General features: G+C 35.5%; 1 protein-coding gene across 4 annotated transcripts in view; it reads right to left on the bottom strand.

Moving 5' to 3' along the window:
- The window catches only part of WASHC4 (WASH complex subunit 4), a 52,732-nt gene extending 36,258 nt beyond the window's left edge, over positions 1–16,474 (bottom strand). The window contains exons 1-9 of one of the 4 annotated variants that reach the window (XM_081822327.1): positions 16,101–16,474; positions 14,514–14,556; positions 13,941–14,044; positions 13,236–13,356; positions 11,358–11,481; positions 11,123–11,250; positions 10,162–10,322; positions 4,916–5,042; positions 320–445 (exon numbers count right to left, since the gene is read on the bottom strand). In XM_081822327.1, the coding sequence (XP_081678453.1) occupies positions 320–445; positions 4,916–5,042; positions 10,162–10,322; positions 11,123–11,250; positions 11,358–11,481; positions 13,236–13,356; positions 13,941–14,044; positions 14,514–14,556; positions 16,101–16,144 (978 nt within the window). In that variant the 5' untranslated portion in view covers positions 16,145–16,474. The remainder of the gene's footprint in view (positions 1–319; positions 446–4,915; positions 5,043–10,161; positions 10,323–11,122; positions 11,251–11,357; positions 11,482–13,235; positions 13,357–13,940; positions 14,045–14,513; positions 14,557–16,100) is intronic. The other 3 variants (XM_081822325.1, XM_081822329.1, XM_081822328.1) reach the window with 3 other exon arrangements.
- Between the last annotated feature and the right edge of the window lie 2,137 nt (positions 16,475–18,611).

Raw genomic sequence — 18,611 nt, 5'->3', positions numbered from 1 at the left:
AAGCAGGGAGCCCGATGTGGGACTCGATCCTGGGACTCCAGGATCATGACCTGAGCCGAAGGCAGTCGCTTAACCAACTGAGCCACCCAGGCGCCCCTATATGCTAATTTTTAACAAAGTTTAAATATATTGGCCATTCATAAAAAGTTACTCAAAAATTTCTTTCGATGGCTAGTTTCTTTAGCCAACTGAGAGAAAAGTACACTTTCCCACAATTTTTTATTCTCATAATCAAGAAGTCAAATATTACAAGACCACCTTAATTTAAGCACAGGTCAATTCTCAATTATAATGGCAAGTAAAATAATTTTAAACCTACCTTGAGAAGTTCAACAAGCCTGCATAATGCCTTAACTGAGGTTTTGGTCATTGGCTTTTGCATCGACATGTAGAGATTCATTGTGGTTTTAATAATGGTACTAATACTGTATGCATATAAGAAGCCCTATAAAAAAATAACACACTGATTATAATCACAAGAAAAAGTTTCATTTCTTCAACATTTCATTCTCTATGTAACAGTAATTATTCCTCAACTTGCCAATAACTATTGTTTGTAAAATTCATTTTAAAGTCTGCTCTTAAGATTTTTAAATACTTTTCCTCATACAATATACACATGATGGTGAAGTTTCAATGCAACCCTTAAAAGTGTATTTAACCCATTACATACCATAAATTTAGTACTGCTGAAATTATGCTATATAATCAGTTAAAGAATCTTCCCATTAAAAACAAACAAACAAACAAACAAACCCTTCAGAGAAATGATCTGAATGTCAGGAAGATATCTATTCATCCTATCTTACCTGCCAGACAAGAGTATAAAAGACTCCTATCTGCTGCAGACAAAAGCTAAGGACTCCAAGGAACTAGGAATTGAAAAATGAGGAGAGCTGCTCTCTGGCCAATACACATATCAAAAGGTATTTCTCACTTCCAAGCCAATTTCACCTTTCCTTTTCACCAAGGTCAATTACTACTGTCCATCTGCTACCGTGTCCCCTGCCTATGTTGGTGCTAATCAGATTTTTTCTCCTTCCAGCCCGATATGAACAGATTTTCTCCTACCCTTCCATTCACAAAGGAAGCACACAGGTCTTGTGAGGTTTAAAAAATATTTTGAGTGCTAGCAAACCCAGGGAAATGGGATAAGAAAACAGGAAAAGAATATTTATCTCTCAGATATATTTTCATTTAGATCTAAAAAAACCACATAGAAACATAATAATAAAGATTCTTTGGGTGGGCGCCTGGGTGGCTCAGTTGGTTAAGCGACTGCCTTCGCTCAGGTCATGATCCTGGAGTCCCGGGATCGAGTCCCACATCGGGCTCCCTGCTCAGCGGGGAGTCTGCTTCTCCCTCTGACCCTCCTCCCTCTCATGCTCTCTGTCTCTCATTCTCTCTCTCTCAGATAAATAAATAAAATCTTTAAAAAAAAAAAAAAAAAGATTCTTTGGGTTTATAAAGGACCAAAAAAAGATACATGTACAGTCTAGAGATGAACCTAAACCATACTATTGTGGATATATCCAAGGAGCTGGGCAGAAACCATATGGTAGTGATTCTCAACCTTCTTTCTTTTCCTCTACCATATGTGAGAGATAAAGTACTCTCCCATCAGTGTAACAGTGACTCAGTAAAGGAGTGACAGTCAATGTGGGTGGGAGGGAGGAGTTTCTCTGAACCAATAATAGCTCTGTGATAAAGAGATGAGCTAAATTAAAGAATAAGACATGAGAGAGAAGGTAGCATCCTAAGAAAGGTGACAGACAATAAGACTAAAGCTTGGGACATACACACAGGGAAGAGCCCCAAGTCTTACCTTGTCAGCTACAGGACTATTACACCAGACTCGGCCCTAACACAACACTTCGAAAAGTTAAAAAGCAAAAACAAGGAACAGCAAAAGTGTAACTCTAAGGCAGGGAGAAAAAGGGAGTTTCTTTTTTGAAGGGTAATGGAGGAGAAAGAACTCATGGGTTGATATCACACCATTCCCAAATGGTCATTAATTTGTGAAAGATATATACAAAGGATGTCTTTTAAAAATCTAAATGGGGAGGGGAGAGGTCTAGGGTCTGTTTCTGTTAATGGCAGAATAAACAATTTGGACCAGTCTTCCTACAAAGAACGATTAGCAAATCTGGGCAAAACATTTTTTTAAATCTCTTAGAAGGCATCAAAGAACTACCACAAAGATAAGGAAATATAAGGCCCAAATCTAGAAGACAGAAACCCAGAGAAGTGAGCCGGGCACTTGTGGCTGCCTTCCCTTAAAAGGCAGCTGCCTTTTCCAAAAGAAAGTAAGACAGCAGTCAAACATTATCTTCCAACAACTCACGGAAAGGAAAGGGGGATAAAAATAAGGAGTTCATGGCCCATCAAAGAGGGATGGAGGTCCTGTAAAACCTAGGTTCTGGATTCAGATCCTGAAAAACTACCTAAAAAGTAAGGGTGAACTCAAAAAAAACAGCCATCAAAGGATTTAGGTCCCACTTCAAATCCTCTCAATCCATGACTGGGTTGAGGTGATCTGGGTTGCTAGTTGTCCTAGACTAGCTGTACATCAGAAGCAAAGATTATTAAATCCTCTCTGGAGAAAAAAAAAAATATCCAGATCTTTCAATTATATCCACAGTTTTTCATATACAATGTGCCATACATTATAAAAAATAACCAGGCATACAAAGCAATAAGACATATCCAAAAACCAGAGAAACAATAGATAACAGAAATATCCAGATAATGAAATTATTAGACATGGGTTTCAAAATAATTATGCTGAATATGTTGAAGGAAATGAAACAAAATTTATTCAGAAGAAGAACTGGAAATTATAAGAAACAAAAAGCTAAAAAGTAAAATAATTAAGAATTCAGTAAATAGTTTAACAGATTAGACACAGCTGAAGAGAAAGAAAGAGAGCAAGAGATATAAGAAAATAGAAATAGCACTTGCAAAGTTAATGGCTGAGAATTTTCCACAAATTCCAGAAGCTCTACAAATCCCAAGCAGCACTGCACAAAGGAAACTACACCTAGGTACCTAGTAATATTGCTAAAAACGAAAAAGTAAATCTTACAAGCAGTTAGAGAAAGACTCACCAAAAAAAGCAACAAAACTGGCAGCTGACTTCTCAACAAAAATAAAAGAAGCCAGAAGATGATAAAGGGGGGAGGAAGGTAAGGGATCCTGCCAACCCAGAATTCTATATGTAGCAAAACTGCTGTCAAAAATGAAGTTGAAATAAGATATTCAGAGAAAAAGTGGTGATAATTCACCATCAGAAAGACATTTTAAATGAAATACTAACAGGTATTCCACAAATAGAAGGATGGAGAGATGCAGGAAGGACAGAACAGATAAATATGTGGATAAAGCTAAATGGACCCTGATTATAAAAACAACAGCAGCAATAATACCACCTTGTGAAGTTTAATATAGAGAATAAAAATAAACAACAGCAGCAGAGGTAAGAAGGGGATAAATAGAATTAAGGTGGCTTAAGATCCTTACACTGTCTAGAAAGAGATAAAACTACTCATTTATTCTGGAGTTGAAGGTTAAATGATGCATCTTAAAATCTCTAGAATAACGATTAAAAAAACAATAAAAGAATACAGAATTAAAAACCTAATATTGGGAGAAATAAAATGATTAAACTAATTCAAAAGAAAGGAAGAAAGAAAAAGAAAAGGGACATAGAACAAGTGAGACAAAGAGAAAACAATTAGTCAGGTGCTACTTTAAATCCAAATACACCAGCAATGACAGGAAAAATAATGAAAAGGGGTGCCTGGGTGACTCAGTTGGTTAAGCATCCGACTCTCTTGGCTTCAGCTCAGGTCATGATCTCAGGGTTGTGAGACTGAGCCCCACGTCGGGCTCTGCACTCAGCGCAGTCTGCTTCTTTCTCTCCCTCTGCTCCTCCCCCCTACTATATCTCTAAATAAATAAATAAATAAAATCTTTAAAAAAAATAATGAAAAAACAAAGATTGTAAGGCTGGGGAAAAATTTATGCTGCTTCAGGAGACAGACATTAAATATAAGGAGTCAAACAGGTTGCAAGTAAAAGGATCAAAAAAGACATACCATGTAGACCTTAACTAAAAGAAAACTGGTATAGTTATGTTACTATCACACACACAAGACCTATGACAAAGAACATTACTAGAGATAAAACGGACGTTTCATAATGATAAAAGGTTCAATTCACCAGGAAGATAATAACAATCCTGAATGTTATGCACTGACTTGGTCTCGAAATACATAAAACAAAAAACTGACAAAGGATAAACAGACAAATCCACAATGCCAGTGGGAGAGTCTAACCCAATTCTCTCAGTAACTGATACAATATGCAGACAAAATCATTAACAAACATGACCTACTTGACATATACAGAACACTACAACCAACAAATGCAAATCACATTCTTTTCAAGTATACACGAAATGTTTACCAAACTTCACCATAGGCTGGGCCATAATGCCAATCTCAACAAATTTCAAAATACCAAAATTACCTTAGTATTTCTAGGTATCAATAATAAAAAAATAACTAGGAAATCCTCATATCTTTAGAAATTAAAAAATATCTTTCAAAATAGCCCACAGACTGAAAAAGAAATCACAATAAAATTTCTTAAATATTTTGTACTAAAGGATAATGGAAATGCAACATATCAAAACTTATGGATACAGCAAAAAAGTCATGCTTTGAAGGGAATATAATTGCACGTATTAGAATATCTAAATTAATAAATCACACAGATCCAAACATAATCAAATCAATTTCAGTTTTTAAAAATAAAAACATATCCTTTCCAGTTTTTTCAAAGTGTAACTTCTATACATTGGATTAACAAAGAAATGACCCCCAAAATATTCTAAGTAAGAAGATGCAACTACCTGTATAAAAACATTACATCTATTGGTGAGGTCTTCAGCAAATTTATCCATTCTCTGCTCTTTAGATAAAATAGATTCCATTTTCATCATCCATGAGCTCACAAAGACGTAGTAAGACTGTACATCTCTAACAAAAGAAAATATTGTGGTTACTCAGCACAGGAAAGAAAATTTACTTCCATTTCTTTGAACTGGTTGGGATAAAATATTTCCTTGCAGCAGCCACCTTTCCGGTTTTCAAACTATAGACATCCTACATACATATATAACTTACTCATTCAACAAATGTTTACAGAATGCCTATACAGGCTAGGCACTGTTTCTCAGTACTAAAAACAAAAGTTAGCAGTAAACAAAATGGATAAAAATCCCTGCCACAATGAAGCTTACATTCTAGAAAGGAGAGCTGCATAATAAAGAAATCAATAATTAAAATCTGTAAGATGTTAAATGATATGTGCTATGGAAAAAATGCAGGGAAAAGAGACAGGGACTTGAGTGGCAGATACAATTTTAAATACAGTGATCAAAGCAGGCTCATTGAAAAGATGATTTTGAGCCAAGATTTGAAGAAGATGAATGAGTAATCCGTGTAAATATATGAGAAGAGAATTCTAGGAAAGTAAATAACAAATGCAAACGCTCTAAGACAGGAAGTATGTCTGGCATGTTCAAGTAATAACAAAGAAGTCAGTTCGGCTGGAGGTCAGAGAGCAGGGATGAGAAAACAAAAGGAAATCAGAGAAGTAGAGGGGTTGGGGGGCAGTGTGGGAAAGGTGGGGAGTAGAACAGGATTTGTGTAAGAATTTATAGGGAGGATTTCAGTGGAAAGCCACCAAAGGATCTGAGCAGAGTGACTTGACCTAACTTTGAAGAAGACCAATATCACCTTGGCTGATATGTTGAAAAGAAACTATAAAGGGGACAAGGGTAATAGCAGGAAAATCACTCAGGGAGCTACTGTGATAATGCAGAAGAAAGGGGATAACAACTTGAACCAGAATGGGAGACTGGAAGTAGTCAGAATCTGGATATAAAAGCTGCATTTACTGAATGCTTACTATATGCCAGCCACTGTTCTAAGAACTTTACACAAAGTAACTCATTCAATCCTCACATTAACCTTATGAGGTAGGTATTATGATCTCCATTTTATGGAAGAGGAAACTGATACACAGAGAAGTTAAATAACAAGCCCAAGATCATACAACTGGTACATAGCCAAGCCAAGATATAAGTCCAAATCTAGGAAGCTTTCCCATCAGGAAACACTAAAGCAGTAACATAATTTTCCTACAGAGGCCAATTACAAACACTGAATCACTCTATCAGTGCATCTCAAATTGCTCAAGATGGGAACTTTTAGCCCAGAAGCTGTTCAATATACACTTTAAAGATTTAGTGTGAAAAAAAATGAACAATTCCCCTCTGTGGGATCTGACGTTACCAACTCTTTCTAAAAACCTCCTTCAGGTGCACCTGGGTGGCTTAGTTGACTAAGCCGAGGACTCTCAATTTCGGCTCAGGTCATGATCTCCAGAGTCCTGGGACGGAGCCCCACATAGGGCTCCGCGCTCAGTGGGGAGTCTGCTTAAGGATTCTTTCTCCCTCTCCCTCTGCCCGTACCCCCACTCCAGTTTGCTCTAAAACAAATAAACCTTAAAAAAACAAACAAAACAAAAAACCTCCTTCAGTCAGAGAAACATCTCATTATTGCCAGTCAGAATCAGCTAGAGGATAGGTCTCAGGGCAAGGGACTGAAGAGACTCATTTGATTGAGATCAGAATCCCACACTGAGTTTATTGCCAGTCATACTGCCAAGCAGTCTGACAATCTCAAGAACTCAGCCTGAAGAGGGATTACACCAAAATTTTTCGTGACTGTCTTAAGGACATGATACCCCAGCCTCAAATCTCAGAAAAATTTCTGCTGAGCCAGGATTCCATTAAACAAGTAACACTGACAGTTGTACTTTTGGCTTTGCCTCCAAAGGTGCTAACATTATTTGACTTGTGGGTTATTATTTGACTTGTGGATTATTCTACTTAAAAGTGTGGAATACAGAGAAAGAGTAAGGTCCTAGGGCAATGCCTCCACTTTTGAGGAGGCTGTGATCAGTATTCAGCAGGGATAGACTATACAGGAGGGATAGAAAAATCATAAGCAAGGACAGAAGGAAGAGGCCTAGATTATGGAGTGCTCCCTGACAGTAATCACTAACATGAAGAAGGATAATAACACAGTCAAAGGCACTCACTCAGTTTTAGATCAGACTATGCAGAATAAAGCAGAGGTTTGCTTGTTACTCCACCCATCACTCCTACACCCAGACACCAGATGATCTTCATCTCTTGCAAATATGTAAAAATGAAACTGCTTCAAGCCTTAAAAAGCAAGTTAATTGACAAAGGGTATCCAAAAATAGCCAAAGGTCTGTCATATGGTCAGCTTCATTTCAAAGTACAAACAGGAAAAACACTAGTGAGAAAAAATTTCCTGTCCCAATAAAAAACACGAAACAGTGTCAACACTTGTAATGTCAACAGAGGTTTGAAATGAAGGTTCATACCTCTATCCTCTAAAGTCAGTATTTCCAGTGTTGAAATGGTTGTGAATGAAAAGCAAAATGCAGCAACCAACCTATAAACCTTGGACTCCAGGCAAGAACGTGGCTGGGGCACTTGGCCAGTTAGAGTCTAGTGCATAGTGTGGGGGCAGGGAAACTGTCCCCCACTGCTCCCTTCTCACTTGTATAATGAACTCTGGAACCTGACTGGGATAGCTCTTAGTAACTCCAACTTTTCCTAAAACATTAGACAAAACTCATGCTGACCACACTGTTTCCCCTCTTCTGGGTTTCATTTCAGTAGAGTGAATTTTATGTTTCTTTGGGAGAACTGCAAGGAGACTGAAAAGGACACTATCCCTTTTAGCTCCCTGGAGCTCTATGGTGACTATGTATCTTTGGAATCAAATAATTTAGAAACATAAAATGTTACTGTGGAGGGGGAGGGTCATTGAAAGTCAACTTATTCGGTCTCGCACCTGATAAGCCTCCCTTCCTACAGCATCTTGGACTACTAGTCATCTACAGTCTACCTACACAGCTCTAGGGAAAGAGCACATTACCTCTCAGAACAGCCTACACGACTCTGCTGCAAACGCTCTACAGGAGGATTGGTGCAGGTCTGCATGTTCTGACCCGCGCTTGGCTGTGTGACCTGGCAAAGTTCATTTCTCTAAGCCTCATCTTCCTTATCTAAAAATGGGATAAAAATACTACTACTATAGAGTAGCAGTTAACAGCTTGTGCTCTAGAGTTAGGGCTGTCCAGCTCTGCCACCTACTAGTTGCTTAAATTTGGGCAAGTTTAATGTACTTCAATTATCTGACCTATAAAATGGCCATAACAACAGTAGCTACCTCATAAGATTCTCTGATGATTAAAAGAGATGATACATGTGAAGTGCATGGAATAGTTTAGTTATAGACTTATAGAAAGGACCAGGTTATTATTAGTTGTGACCTTTATTATTTTCCACATGAGAAGATTGTTACAGGGTTTGTGTAAGACAAAGTGTTTAAAGCCTTTAGCATAATGCCTGCTACAAAGAGCTCAATAATATTGGTGATTATTATTATCTGTCATCTTCATCTTTTGGTTCTAGTTCAACCTTCTGGAGCCACAGAGATCAAATCTGTTCCCTCTTCTACCTGAATGCCCCTCAAATATTTAAGGAGTTCACCATAACATTCCTCAGATTTCTCTTTTAAAGGCCAAACTATATAGAGACTCTTCAAAGGGCATGGTTGTCAGGTCTTCTGACATATCCTGATCAGCTTCATTTAGGGTTGCTGCATTTTGTGTCCCTCTTAAAATGTGACACCACCAAATACTATGATGTGACCAATAAAAATTGAACAAAACTACCAATTCACATGGCGTAGATACTATAACTATCAGTTTCCATAACCCAGGAAGAGTTATTAATGTAATTCAAGTATGTATTGGCATTTTAGCAACTACATTACACTGTTAAAGAATATCAAGCTTCTGATAATCAAAATATCCCTATCTTTTATTTACTGCTACTAAACCTGATCCCTGTCTCTCCATCTTACTGAATTCACTTCCTTAAATCCAAACTATGTCTTTTTCCCTTCTCAGGTCTGTTTTAAAATGTATGAGAGAGCTATGAAATCTCTGCTGCGAGTAATCCTGCCTGAATTGAGTAACTGTCATTTTTCCACTGACTTTAATCACAGGACTTGGGAGTACTAAGAGATGCTTCAGGGGACCGCCTATATTCCAGACATACTCCTCCTCCCCCCACATTCTGCAGTAGTGGCCCAATTTCCCCTTGATGGTCAAGATCAAAAGGAAGAAGATAAATTTCCCTATTACCTTTTAACCATGTCACAGATAAAAACTGTGTCCAGCACAGGGCCAGTGGCACAGTCCTGGGTCACTTCACTTAAAATCTTCATTCAGGTCAATGTGATTTTGGTAGTGTACTCAAGAATGTGCAGTAAATTTAAATATTGAATCTAGGTGATGAGAACATGGGGGGGCCTTATACTATTTTCTCCTACTTTGTGTATATTTGAAATTTTGCATAGTAAGACTTAGACAAAATGTAAGAATGTAACTATCAGAAGAAACTGAAGTTAAAAGTGTTCTTTTAGGGAACAGGACTCAGGTACAGGGGGAAAGTGGGCTGGGGACAATTATTTTTCCATTTAAACTTTTAGTACTTCTTGATTTTTTAAATATGTACATATATTACTTTCATGAAAATAAAAATTTAAAAAAAGGAGTACATCAAATTAAAATCAACTCCTCTAAAAACCATCACTGAATCATGGACACACAATATTTTTAATGTCATCAAATGACATCTACTGCAGGAACTTTACACAAAAAGTATTTAATGTATTTGATAAAAAGTTGTGTATGCAAATATGTGTGCAAATACATGTATATATGGGTACATATGTACACACACATACATCTCCATAAAGTATAATTTTCCTACATCTTTAACAGAGTTTAAACCTAAATCATTTAAAACAAAACAAAACAACTCCTAAAAAGTAAGTCTCCTAGAGACTGTCCAAATTTTTCTCTGGTAATAAATATTATTTGTTCTTATAATCAAATGTTTTCCACATATTTAGAGTCAACATAAGATCCAAGAATACAAAGTATCTAAATATTTTCATTGTGAGTACTTATAAAACCTACTTGGTAAGTGATTGAGCTTTCTGCTGTAGGAAAGTATCTCTGTGTATTTTAATGGCTTGAAGACTTTTTCTGTCTAGAAGTTTGGCAGCTGCTGGTATTTTCTGGATCAAAAAATTATCAGGAAACCAAATAATATTAGCAGTTAGAGTGATGGCTGGTACCTGAAATAGTAAACGTAAGGAAGGGAAATTAATAAATGCAGGCTAAACAATAAGCTATTTAATAGTTCTACAATATGCAATGGAAGACAACTTATAATCATTAATAGATTATGAAACAAATTATCTTACTGTGGCACAATTAAGGCATTCCAATATCTGATGTGGAGCATGAAAATAATTTTATTCTGCCTAACTACTAAATACACACACACACACACACACTCTTACAGATTTTCAGATAAAAATATGCAAAAAGCAAACAGAAACTTGAATCCTCATGACTTTTACTTTTATTCTACATTAGTGAAAAAATAAAAGACCCAAGATGGCTGGGTACTCACGGTCACATATCACTTGATTTTACGCACAAACTAAATTTTCAGTTTTTAAATCAGATGTCACAGCATGGAAATAGCAAAGATGTAAAATCAATTTCAATTTTTTTCTACTTCAATAATGAGAAGGAATGGCAAGAAGAGGAGAACAGAAGAAAAAGAAGAGAAAAAAGTAGTAACAATAATAGGAAGTAATTTATAGGAAAAAAATCTGAAAAAACCTCCATGAACAGGTATTTATATAATGTGGAATTATGCACTACTTCCATTTAGTGTATTACTTATTCCTGGAATGCTTGGTTTTTAAAAATGAATACTACAATATTATTTTTATAATTATTACAATGTATTACAAAAATTAGTACTTTTGTAAGCAGGAATAAAATACATTTTTGAATATCCAATTTAATCCAAAATCTTTTTCATCTATTCAAATTGAAAAAAATAAAAGTTCCAAGTTCTTACCTTCTTACAAATGTCCAACAAAGACTTATAAAACTTTTTATCAATAGTTCGAAAAATTTGAAAATGCAGTACAAAAAGTCCACAAATTCCAACATACTTGTCTCTCTGGTCAATTTCAGAAGGTTCTCCTTAAAAACAACAGCATGAGAGAAAATTGGAACAAATACACTTAAGTTCTATGTTCAAGGAAATGCAAACTTTAGCAACAAAAAGTTTAAAATGCATTTTACATTACCAAGTTTGGCTTCTACATTTGCAAAAATTGAGCGAATACTATGCGCAAATTCTTCAGCAAAAGTGCTATTTTTTGACACAGATACTCCTCCATTGAGAGAATCAAACTGCTGTTCTATACAGGCCTAAAGAGGAAACATTTAAAGAGAAATTTAGACCCTGAATAATAAACTATGAAACAGATTTAAATATAGTATGTGTGATAAACTTCTACATTCATCATTTTAATTTTACTAACAATGAGGCTCAAGTTTTTACCTTAATGTCATCTAATATCTAAATCCTTATGAATGGAAAATATGTATGTACGTACCTATTTGAGTACCAGTTAGTGCAATAAAACTGAACCACAAATCCATTTATTTTTCTTTTTTTTTAAGAATTTATTCATTTGAGAGACAGAAAGAGAGCATGAGCAGGGCGGGGTGGAGGGAGAGGGAGAAGCAGACTCCCCACTGAGCAGGGAGCCCGACTCAGGGCTCCATCCCAGGCCTTATAGATTATGACCTGAGCTGAAGGCAAGAGGCTTAACCATCTGAGCCACCCAGGCGCCCCACAAATCCATAATTCTACATGAAGAGATATACATGGGGTTATTCAATGATGTATATAAGACATATCTGATGAAACTCTGGAAAACATGTTTTATTATTTTATTGTGCACTTTTAAGAGCAAATTTTTTCTGACTACAATTACTTTCCTAGCACTTTATTACAGCATGTATAGAAATGTCTCCTGGAGGGGCACCTGGGTGGCTCAGTCAGCTAAGTGTCTGACCTGGGCTCAGGTCATGATCTCAGGCTCCTGGGATAGAGGCCCATGTCGGGCTGCGCGCTCAGCGGGGAGTCTGCCTGTTCCTCTCCCTCTGCCCCTCCCCTAACTCGTGCGCTCTCAGTCTCTCAAATAAATAAATAAATAAGATCTTAAAAAAAAAAATGTCTCCTGGAAAAAGAATCAAGGACAAAAAAATTTCCTTCTGAACCTAATACACTAGCCATTAAATTGATATAAACAAGAGTTGGGATCGATCTGTAAAAATTGTGATCCTGAGCATAACATAATGTATAGACTTGTCAAATCAGTATGTTGTACACCTGAAGTTACCATAACATTGTGTGTCCACTATACACCAATTAAAAAAAAAAATTGTGATTACGTAAAATGTTAAAAATAACCCTGAAATGGATTTTAAATATACTGTAATTTCTGATGAATACTACCCAAAGCAGTGCTAGCCAACAGAACTTTCTGTGATCACAGAAATGTTCTACATTTGTGCTGATACAATAGCTAGCCACAAACTAACTGTGGCTATTTTTCCCCCAGCTTTATTAAGATATCACTGATATATAACATATATAAGTTTGAGGTGTATGGTGCAATAATTAGATTATATACAGCTAGTAAGCACTTGAAAGTGGTGGGGAAAGTGAAATTTTCTTTCATTTTAATTAATTTAAGCTTTAAAAAGCTACTAAATGATAGGAAGCTACCTGGCCTGCACAAACCCAAATTATATTCCCTGAGCCTAGGAAGAATGAAAGACTTTTAAAAGGTAGTATAACAAACCCAAATCTAGAGGTTAACAACATTAACACAACTGCTTAGATCTTAATCCTTGAATAGTTTTATCTTTTCACGTAATTAAAAAAAAAAAAAACCTTACCCCCAAATACAACTAGTACTATTAATTTTATTTGCTACTAGGTACTAAAATAATTATATTTTAGTACACTAACAATGTCTTAAGCCCTTTAAGCCCCAGCACTTTTAAAGAACACATATTTCAACAGTACGCTATGAAAGCGTCGTCGTACATAGTTCTGAGCTGGATCAACTAAGGAGCCCATTTAGTATAGCCTGATACAGCTCTCATACCTGAAATATCATTCCATCAAGTAACTGCCCTTCTAGCTTCAGCAAGAACTTTTCAAATGGCTTTAGTTTTTCTTCCTGAATTCCAAATTTTGAAGGATTGTGATGGACAGATTTCAGTAACCTTATGGAAGATTAGGAGAAAGACCTTCAATTTTCCTAATAAATTTTTCAAGTGAAAATTTTCCAAGAAATCAAAATTTTATATTTATATTTCTTGTTTGGCTCTACACATTTGAAAATCTGAATAAAAACAATGCTAATATATTTAATTTTCTAATCATACCTTTTTATATCATCCTAAATTCAGATATCTGGTACTCTCTAGATTCCAGATGAACAACATTAAGATGCCTCGACTTAAAAAAGTCTAAGAATATACAATGAAATAAAACCAAGTTCAGGAAAAACAACTGTCACTTGAACAGAACCCTAGAAAAATTAATCTGAGTTCTAAGGTACTCAAATTAACATTCTACCATACTTTAAGAATTAGGAGGCTTTATACAGGTATACCATACTCTCAAACAAGCTCATCTGAAATTTAAAAATGGTTACCGTATTCATAAGAACATTTGACATGAGATCCTTCTAAATACAGATTTCCAGGTCTTTTAAAAGATCTGCACTATTTACATTTATTTCCTTTTTACTAGTACATTAACTATACAAAATAAGAGACTATCTTAAACATTTTAATTGGCTCACCTTTTGTACATAGTCCAGTGCTCTTTCAATGTGACATGATTATCAATAATTTCATCCAGGGTAAGCAAAACTGTTAGCAGCTCTCCCAAGTGCTCATACATAGTCTGTCAAAAAACCTTTAATGGTTATCATTTAATCACTAGTTACAAGTTAAGCTTCCTGTGGATTTTTAAAGTTAAACACACTAGGCTAATTATTACTGAATTAAAGCAGTGGATAAATCAGTTTATTAACATACAGATGAAACTATTAATCCTCAGATGGAATAAGCTTTAAATAGAGAAATGCTTTGCCCACTATATCATCCTTAATTGTGACTTTGCAGAATTGTTTCACGCTCCAAAGAGACCACTTAGAGAACCTGCACTGGGCCACTACTGGGAAAAACTAAGAGTTATACTGATAGCGGGTCAGTAATGCCTCATCGACTTCACAGATAAAAGAGAACAAAAGCAAAAAAAAAAAAAATCCTTTAAGAGTTTTGCTGTAATGTTGTACTCCCCAATCATATAAACTCCACAGCAAAATATAGTAAAAATTATAGTTTTACAGATCAACTTAAATTACTTTTACCTGAAAATGAACTCCAGTTGTCTCTATAATTTTGGGTGCAATCCTGTAATAAAATAACATCCAATTAAAAAAACTTTTTTTTTTTTAACCACAGTTCACTTTTATTTTGAGGAAAACACATAGCAGCAGAAGGTCTTGGGATTTTTAACACCTATGTATCTTTATTTAGGCTGTCATCACTAGAATTTCTGAGACCTTACTCCACTTTCCTAAGAAGAGAACTAACTTGTATATACAGAGTCAGGGCTATCCTTGCCTACACCTAACTCAATGGGTAGGGAAATGACAATATGTGGCCCATGAATAACCCTAGTCATTTAAACCTAAAGGACTGAGTTTGGGATGGAGGTGGAAAAATAACAAAACTGATATTCATTTTTTTCTAAACAGAATTTCTCAGTTTCCAACCATTTTATTATCCTACCCAAACTGGCATGTGGAAACTAATCAGGTTTATTTCTGAGTTCTCATTCCTACTGAAAAACAATGCATACAACCAACATTGTACTAAAGTCAAAAACCCCGAGATAATTCAATTTTATTTCCTAGACATCTTCTACTCAACAGTAAATTATTTAAAATAGTACTTGTATATCAAAGCACATGCGGATATTCCACAAGATAGAATATTTTAAAAATTAAATATAAAATACAAATAAACTTCATCTTTCTTGGGCAGGGTGTGGTGGTGGGGAGTCCTCTTTGAATTACACATCAGGTACTGCAGGGGTTAGGGGAGCTATGCTCTCATTCCCTCCTGCCATGAGAACAGCTTCAGTGAAAGAACAGAACACAAAATAAACACCTGGCTGAGGAGAAAAACATGAGAATGAGAAACAGTTACACAGTCTTCCAGTTCATAAAGAGTTAAGATGCAGCCTGGTACAGTAAGAACAACAATGAATGGACTGGTGATCAAAGAACAGCATCTAAATTGCTATGGAATCTTATACAATTCCTCTGGGTCTCAATCACTTCTTCTCATAATTGAGAACCCCTTGTCATATAACTAAACAACGTTACTGTAAGATTATAATTAAATAGTAAATGGTGAAAATTTTAAGGATAAAATATTAATCAAATGTGAGATGTTACTTTGTGGTCCTAAGAACAGTAATGGCTATGAAAATTTGATCATTTTTCCTGATTTAGAACAGTGGCTCCCAAACTTGGAAGATCATTTGAATAAAACCAAAATTTTTTCAGTGTAGATTCCCTGGTCCCACTCCCCCAGATAATAAGCCAGGGAACAGTCACTATAAAGGAGAAATAAGGAGAGAGAATTTGGTACATGTTCTAATTCCATGTTAGCCTTTTCCTATAAAATCAAATTTAAGTATATTCTGTCAACATTCTTATTCAGACAGATAACAACTCATTCACCATGGCAGAAACTGTCTTATTAACCTATGTATTACACATTAAGTAGTGTTTGAAACATGAGTGTTCAAAGGATGGTGAATAAATGAATGTAAGAATGAGTAAACAAATGAACAAACAAAAAACTATTTCAGGTAATTGGCTAGTTTTAGAAAGCATTCCCTGCATCTCTATTATAAATGCACGAATATTTATAAAATCCATTACTTGTTACTGATATAGAGGGCAGCCAATTGATGGACTACGTTCATCACCACTTCATAGCACCTTGTAACAAAACAAGACAGTTCCTGAAATGACAAGTTGAGTATATGTTACATAGTTGCTTCTTAAATATCACCATTTCTCAATTTTATGGTAACAATATTAAACAAAAGCCAAACAGTTTCCAGTTAACCTGCAGCCAGACAACTTCAAGCATCCTTCAAGCAATTGATTCTTAACTCCTCTCCTGCATCACAAGGTCATTTCTGCTTTGTCCCCACAGCATTTCATTCATACTTCTATTTTAAGTCTTATATTTTAGTTACTCATGTAATTCTTAAATGACAGAGACCATCTTATTCCTTCTTTAAATAGCCACTGTTTCTCAATAAATTTCTGTCCTATTAAATGAATAAATAAATGAACATCTGAATGAAAAAGCTCAAAAGCTGCCAATTTAGAAAGTAGGATAATGAGGAAAAAGGCTCTCCAGAAGTCACTCTGAAATAACTTCAAATGTTTATTACCTTTAACTTTATCTATAAACAAGCCTGGCACACAGAAAGGGAAATATTAATTATTGCAGGAATATGTCTGTCATTAAATAATTAATTCGCATCTACCATATCCCACACCTTCTGAAAATTTCTTTTCAGAAGCTCTCAATGCTTAAACCTAAAAAAACAGTTTGTATCCTAAAGTATTCAAAACCTGATTAAAGCTGTGGCTATTCTAAATTTTAAGTTCTACGAGGACAGGAATTTCCGTTGGTTTTGTGCACTGCTGTATCCCCAGCACCAAGAACAGTTCCTAACATATGCTAGGCTTCTAAAACGTTTGTTGAAGGTTTAAAAATGAAATTTTATGCAGCTGTCGATGAGATCCAAAAACTATTTAAAATGTATGAAAATGAAAATAATGCGTTTCAATTTTACTTAAATACCTCCAGTTTTACCTTTCTTATTAAACTTCTAAAAGTTCAATAAAAAGCAAAGAACAGAAAATTCAGAAAGGAGGCACAAAGTAAAAAAGGCAGAAACAAGTCCAAATGTATAACAGACTATTTACATAAGATAGAAATAGAATTAATTAACCAATTAAAAGAGATTTTCAGGCTTTCAGACTGAATAAAGCAAAATCCAGACACATGGTTTTAAAAAAATACAACTAAAACATAATGATACTGAAAGGTTGAGAGAATATAAAAAGATAAATTAAAAAAAATGTAAACTAAAGCAGAGCTGGGGCAGTGAGAATATCAGACAAAATAGTTTGTTAGCATTATCACAGCTATTATATAAGATACACATTTACATAACTGCACATTATATACATAATTATAGTTTAACAGGGTCACCACATAATAATAAAAGATTCAATTTATAAAGAACGATTAACAATTCTAAACTTGCACGCACCAAACAGAATATCCTGAAAATAAGAAATGCAAAATTTGATAAAACTAGAGGAAGAAACTGACACATTCATTGGGACCTGCGAATTACATTTCTTAGACTCCTGCCAGTAGGCTTCCTGTTAGGTTCTGCCAACAGGTGGCACTAAAAGGACACTAAAGGCAGGAAAAGGACATCCTTACTACTTCTTGCTGTTGCATCAGCATAAGAGTTCACCCCAGCAATGGCAGTTTGCTCCACCTCCAGCTTCTTTCAGCACTCCAGAACTAACCTTGCATTGCCCTCTCACTGGTACCAGCCTGCTAGGCAGCGCTGCCTCCTTCATAGGTATGAGCCGTAACTACACGGGGCTCCTGCTCATAGTTCCCAGAGTCTGGTAACCCCAACTCTTTCCCCCTTTTTTTCCTCTTGATGTAGAGGTGGTATCTGCTTCCTCTGGATGACCTCACTATCCTCTTTTCTTTCAGCCCTCCAACTCTTATATAACCAATCCTCTATATCAAATCTCCTCTTCTGAAATACTGTGATTTGTTTTCTGGACTGGACCCTGACTGACACATACCATAACAGAGATCGAGTTCAACAAAATGCTCTCAATTACAACAAGGAGACAAAAAAAGGTAGTAAAGATATAAATGAGCTGAACAATATATTAGTATGTTTGATTAAATGAAATACATCAAATCTTGAACCTAACAATCAGGAGGTAGGTGGAATTAGGGGTGTTTTTTTCCTTATCTCCAATTTTTGCTTTTGTCATATGGTACTAGCATTGCTTTTATAATGGAGAGAGAAGAAATAGGAAGTTCTTTCATTTTTTTGACAAAACTAAACCAAAGACCTAGAATAACTAAAACTGCAGTGATGAAAACATCTGATTTGATCTGATTGAAACATCTGGTTAGAAGCATTGAGTGCTACTTTTAAAAAACCTTATCACTGCTCATGTACTAGCGTAACCATCTCCACTAACAACTTTTTCTGACATAAATTATCTTTTCCTACTTGACACGAAGTTTAAATTATTATTTTTTTAAAGATTTTATTTATTTATTTGAGAGAGAGAATGAGATAGAGAGAGAGATCATGAGGGTCAGAG

Source organism: Leptonychotes weddellii, chromosome 5, assembly GCF_054177405.1.
Source record: "Leptonychotes weddellii isolate Sample4059 chromosome 5, ASM5417740v2, whole genome shotgun sequence".
NCBI lineage: Eukaryota > Metazoa > Chordata > Mammalia > Carnivora > Phocidae > Leptonychotes > Leptonychotes weddellii.
Note: the sequence above shows the minus strand (reverse complement) of the source record. Positions and strands in the feature narration are given on the sequence as shown.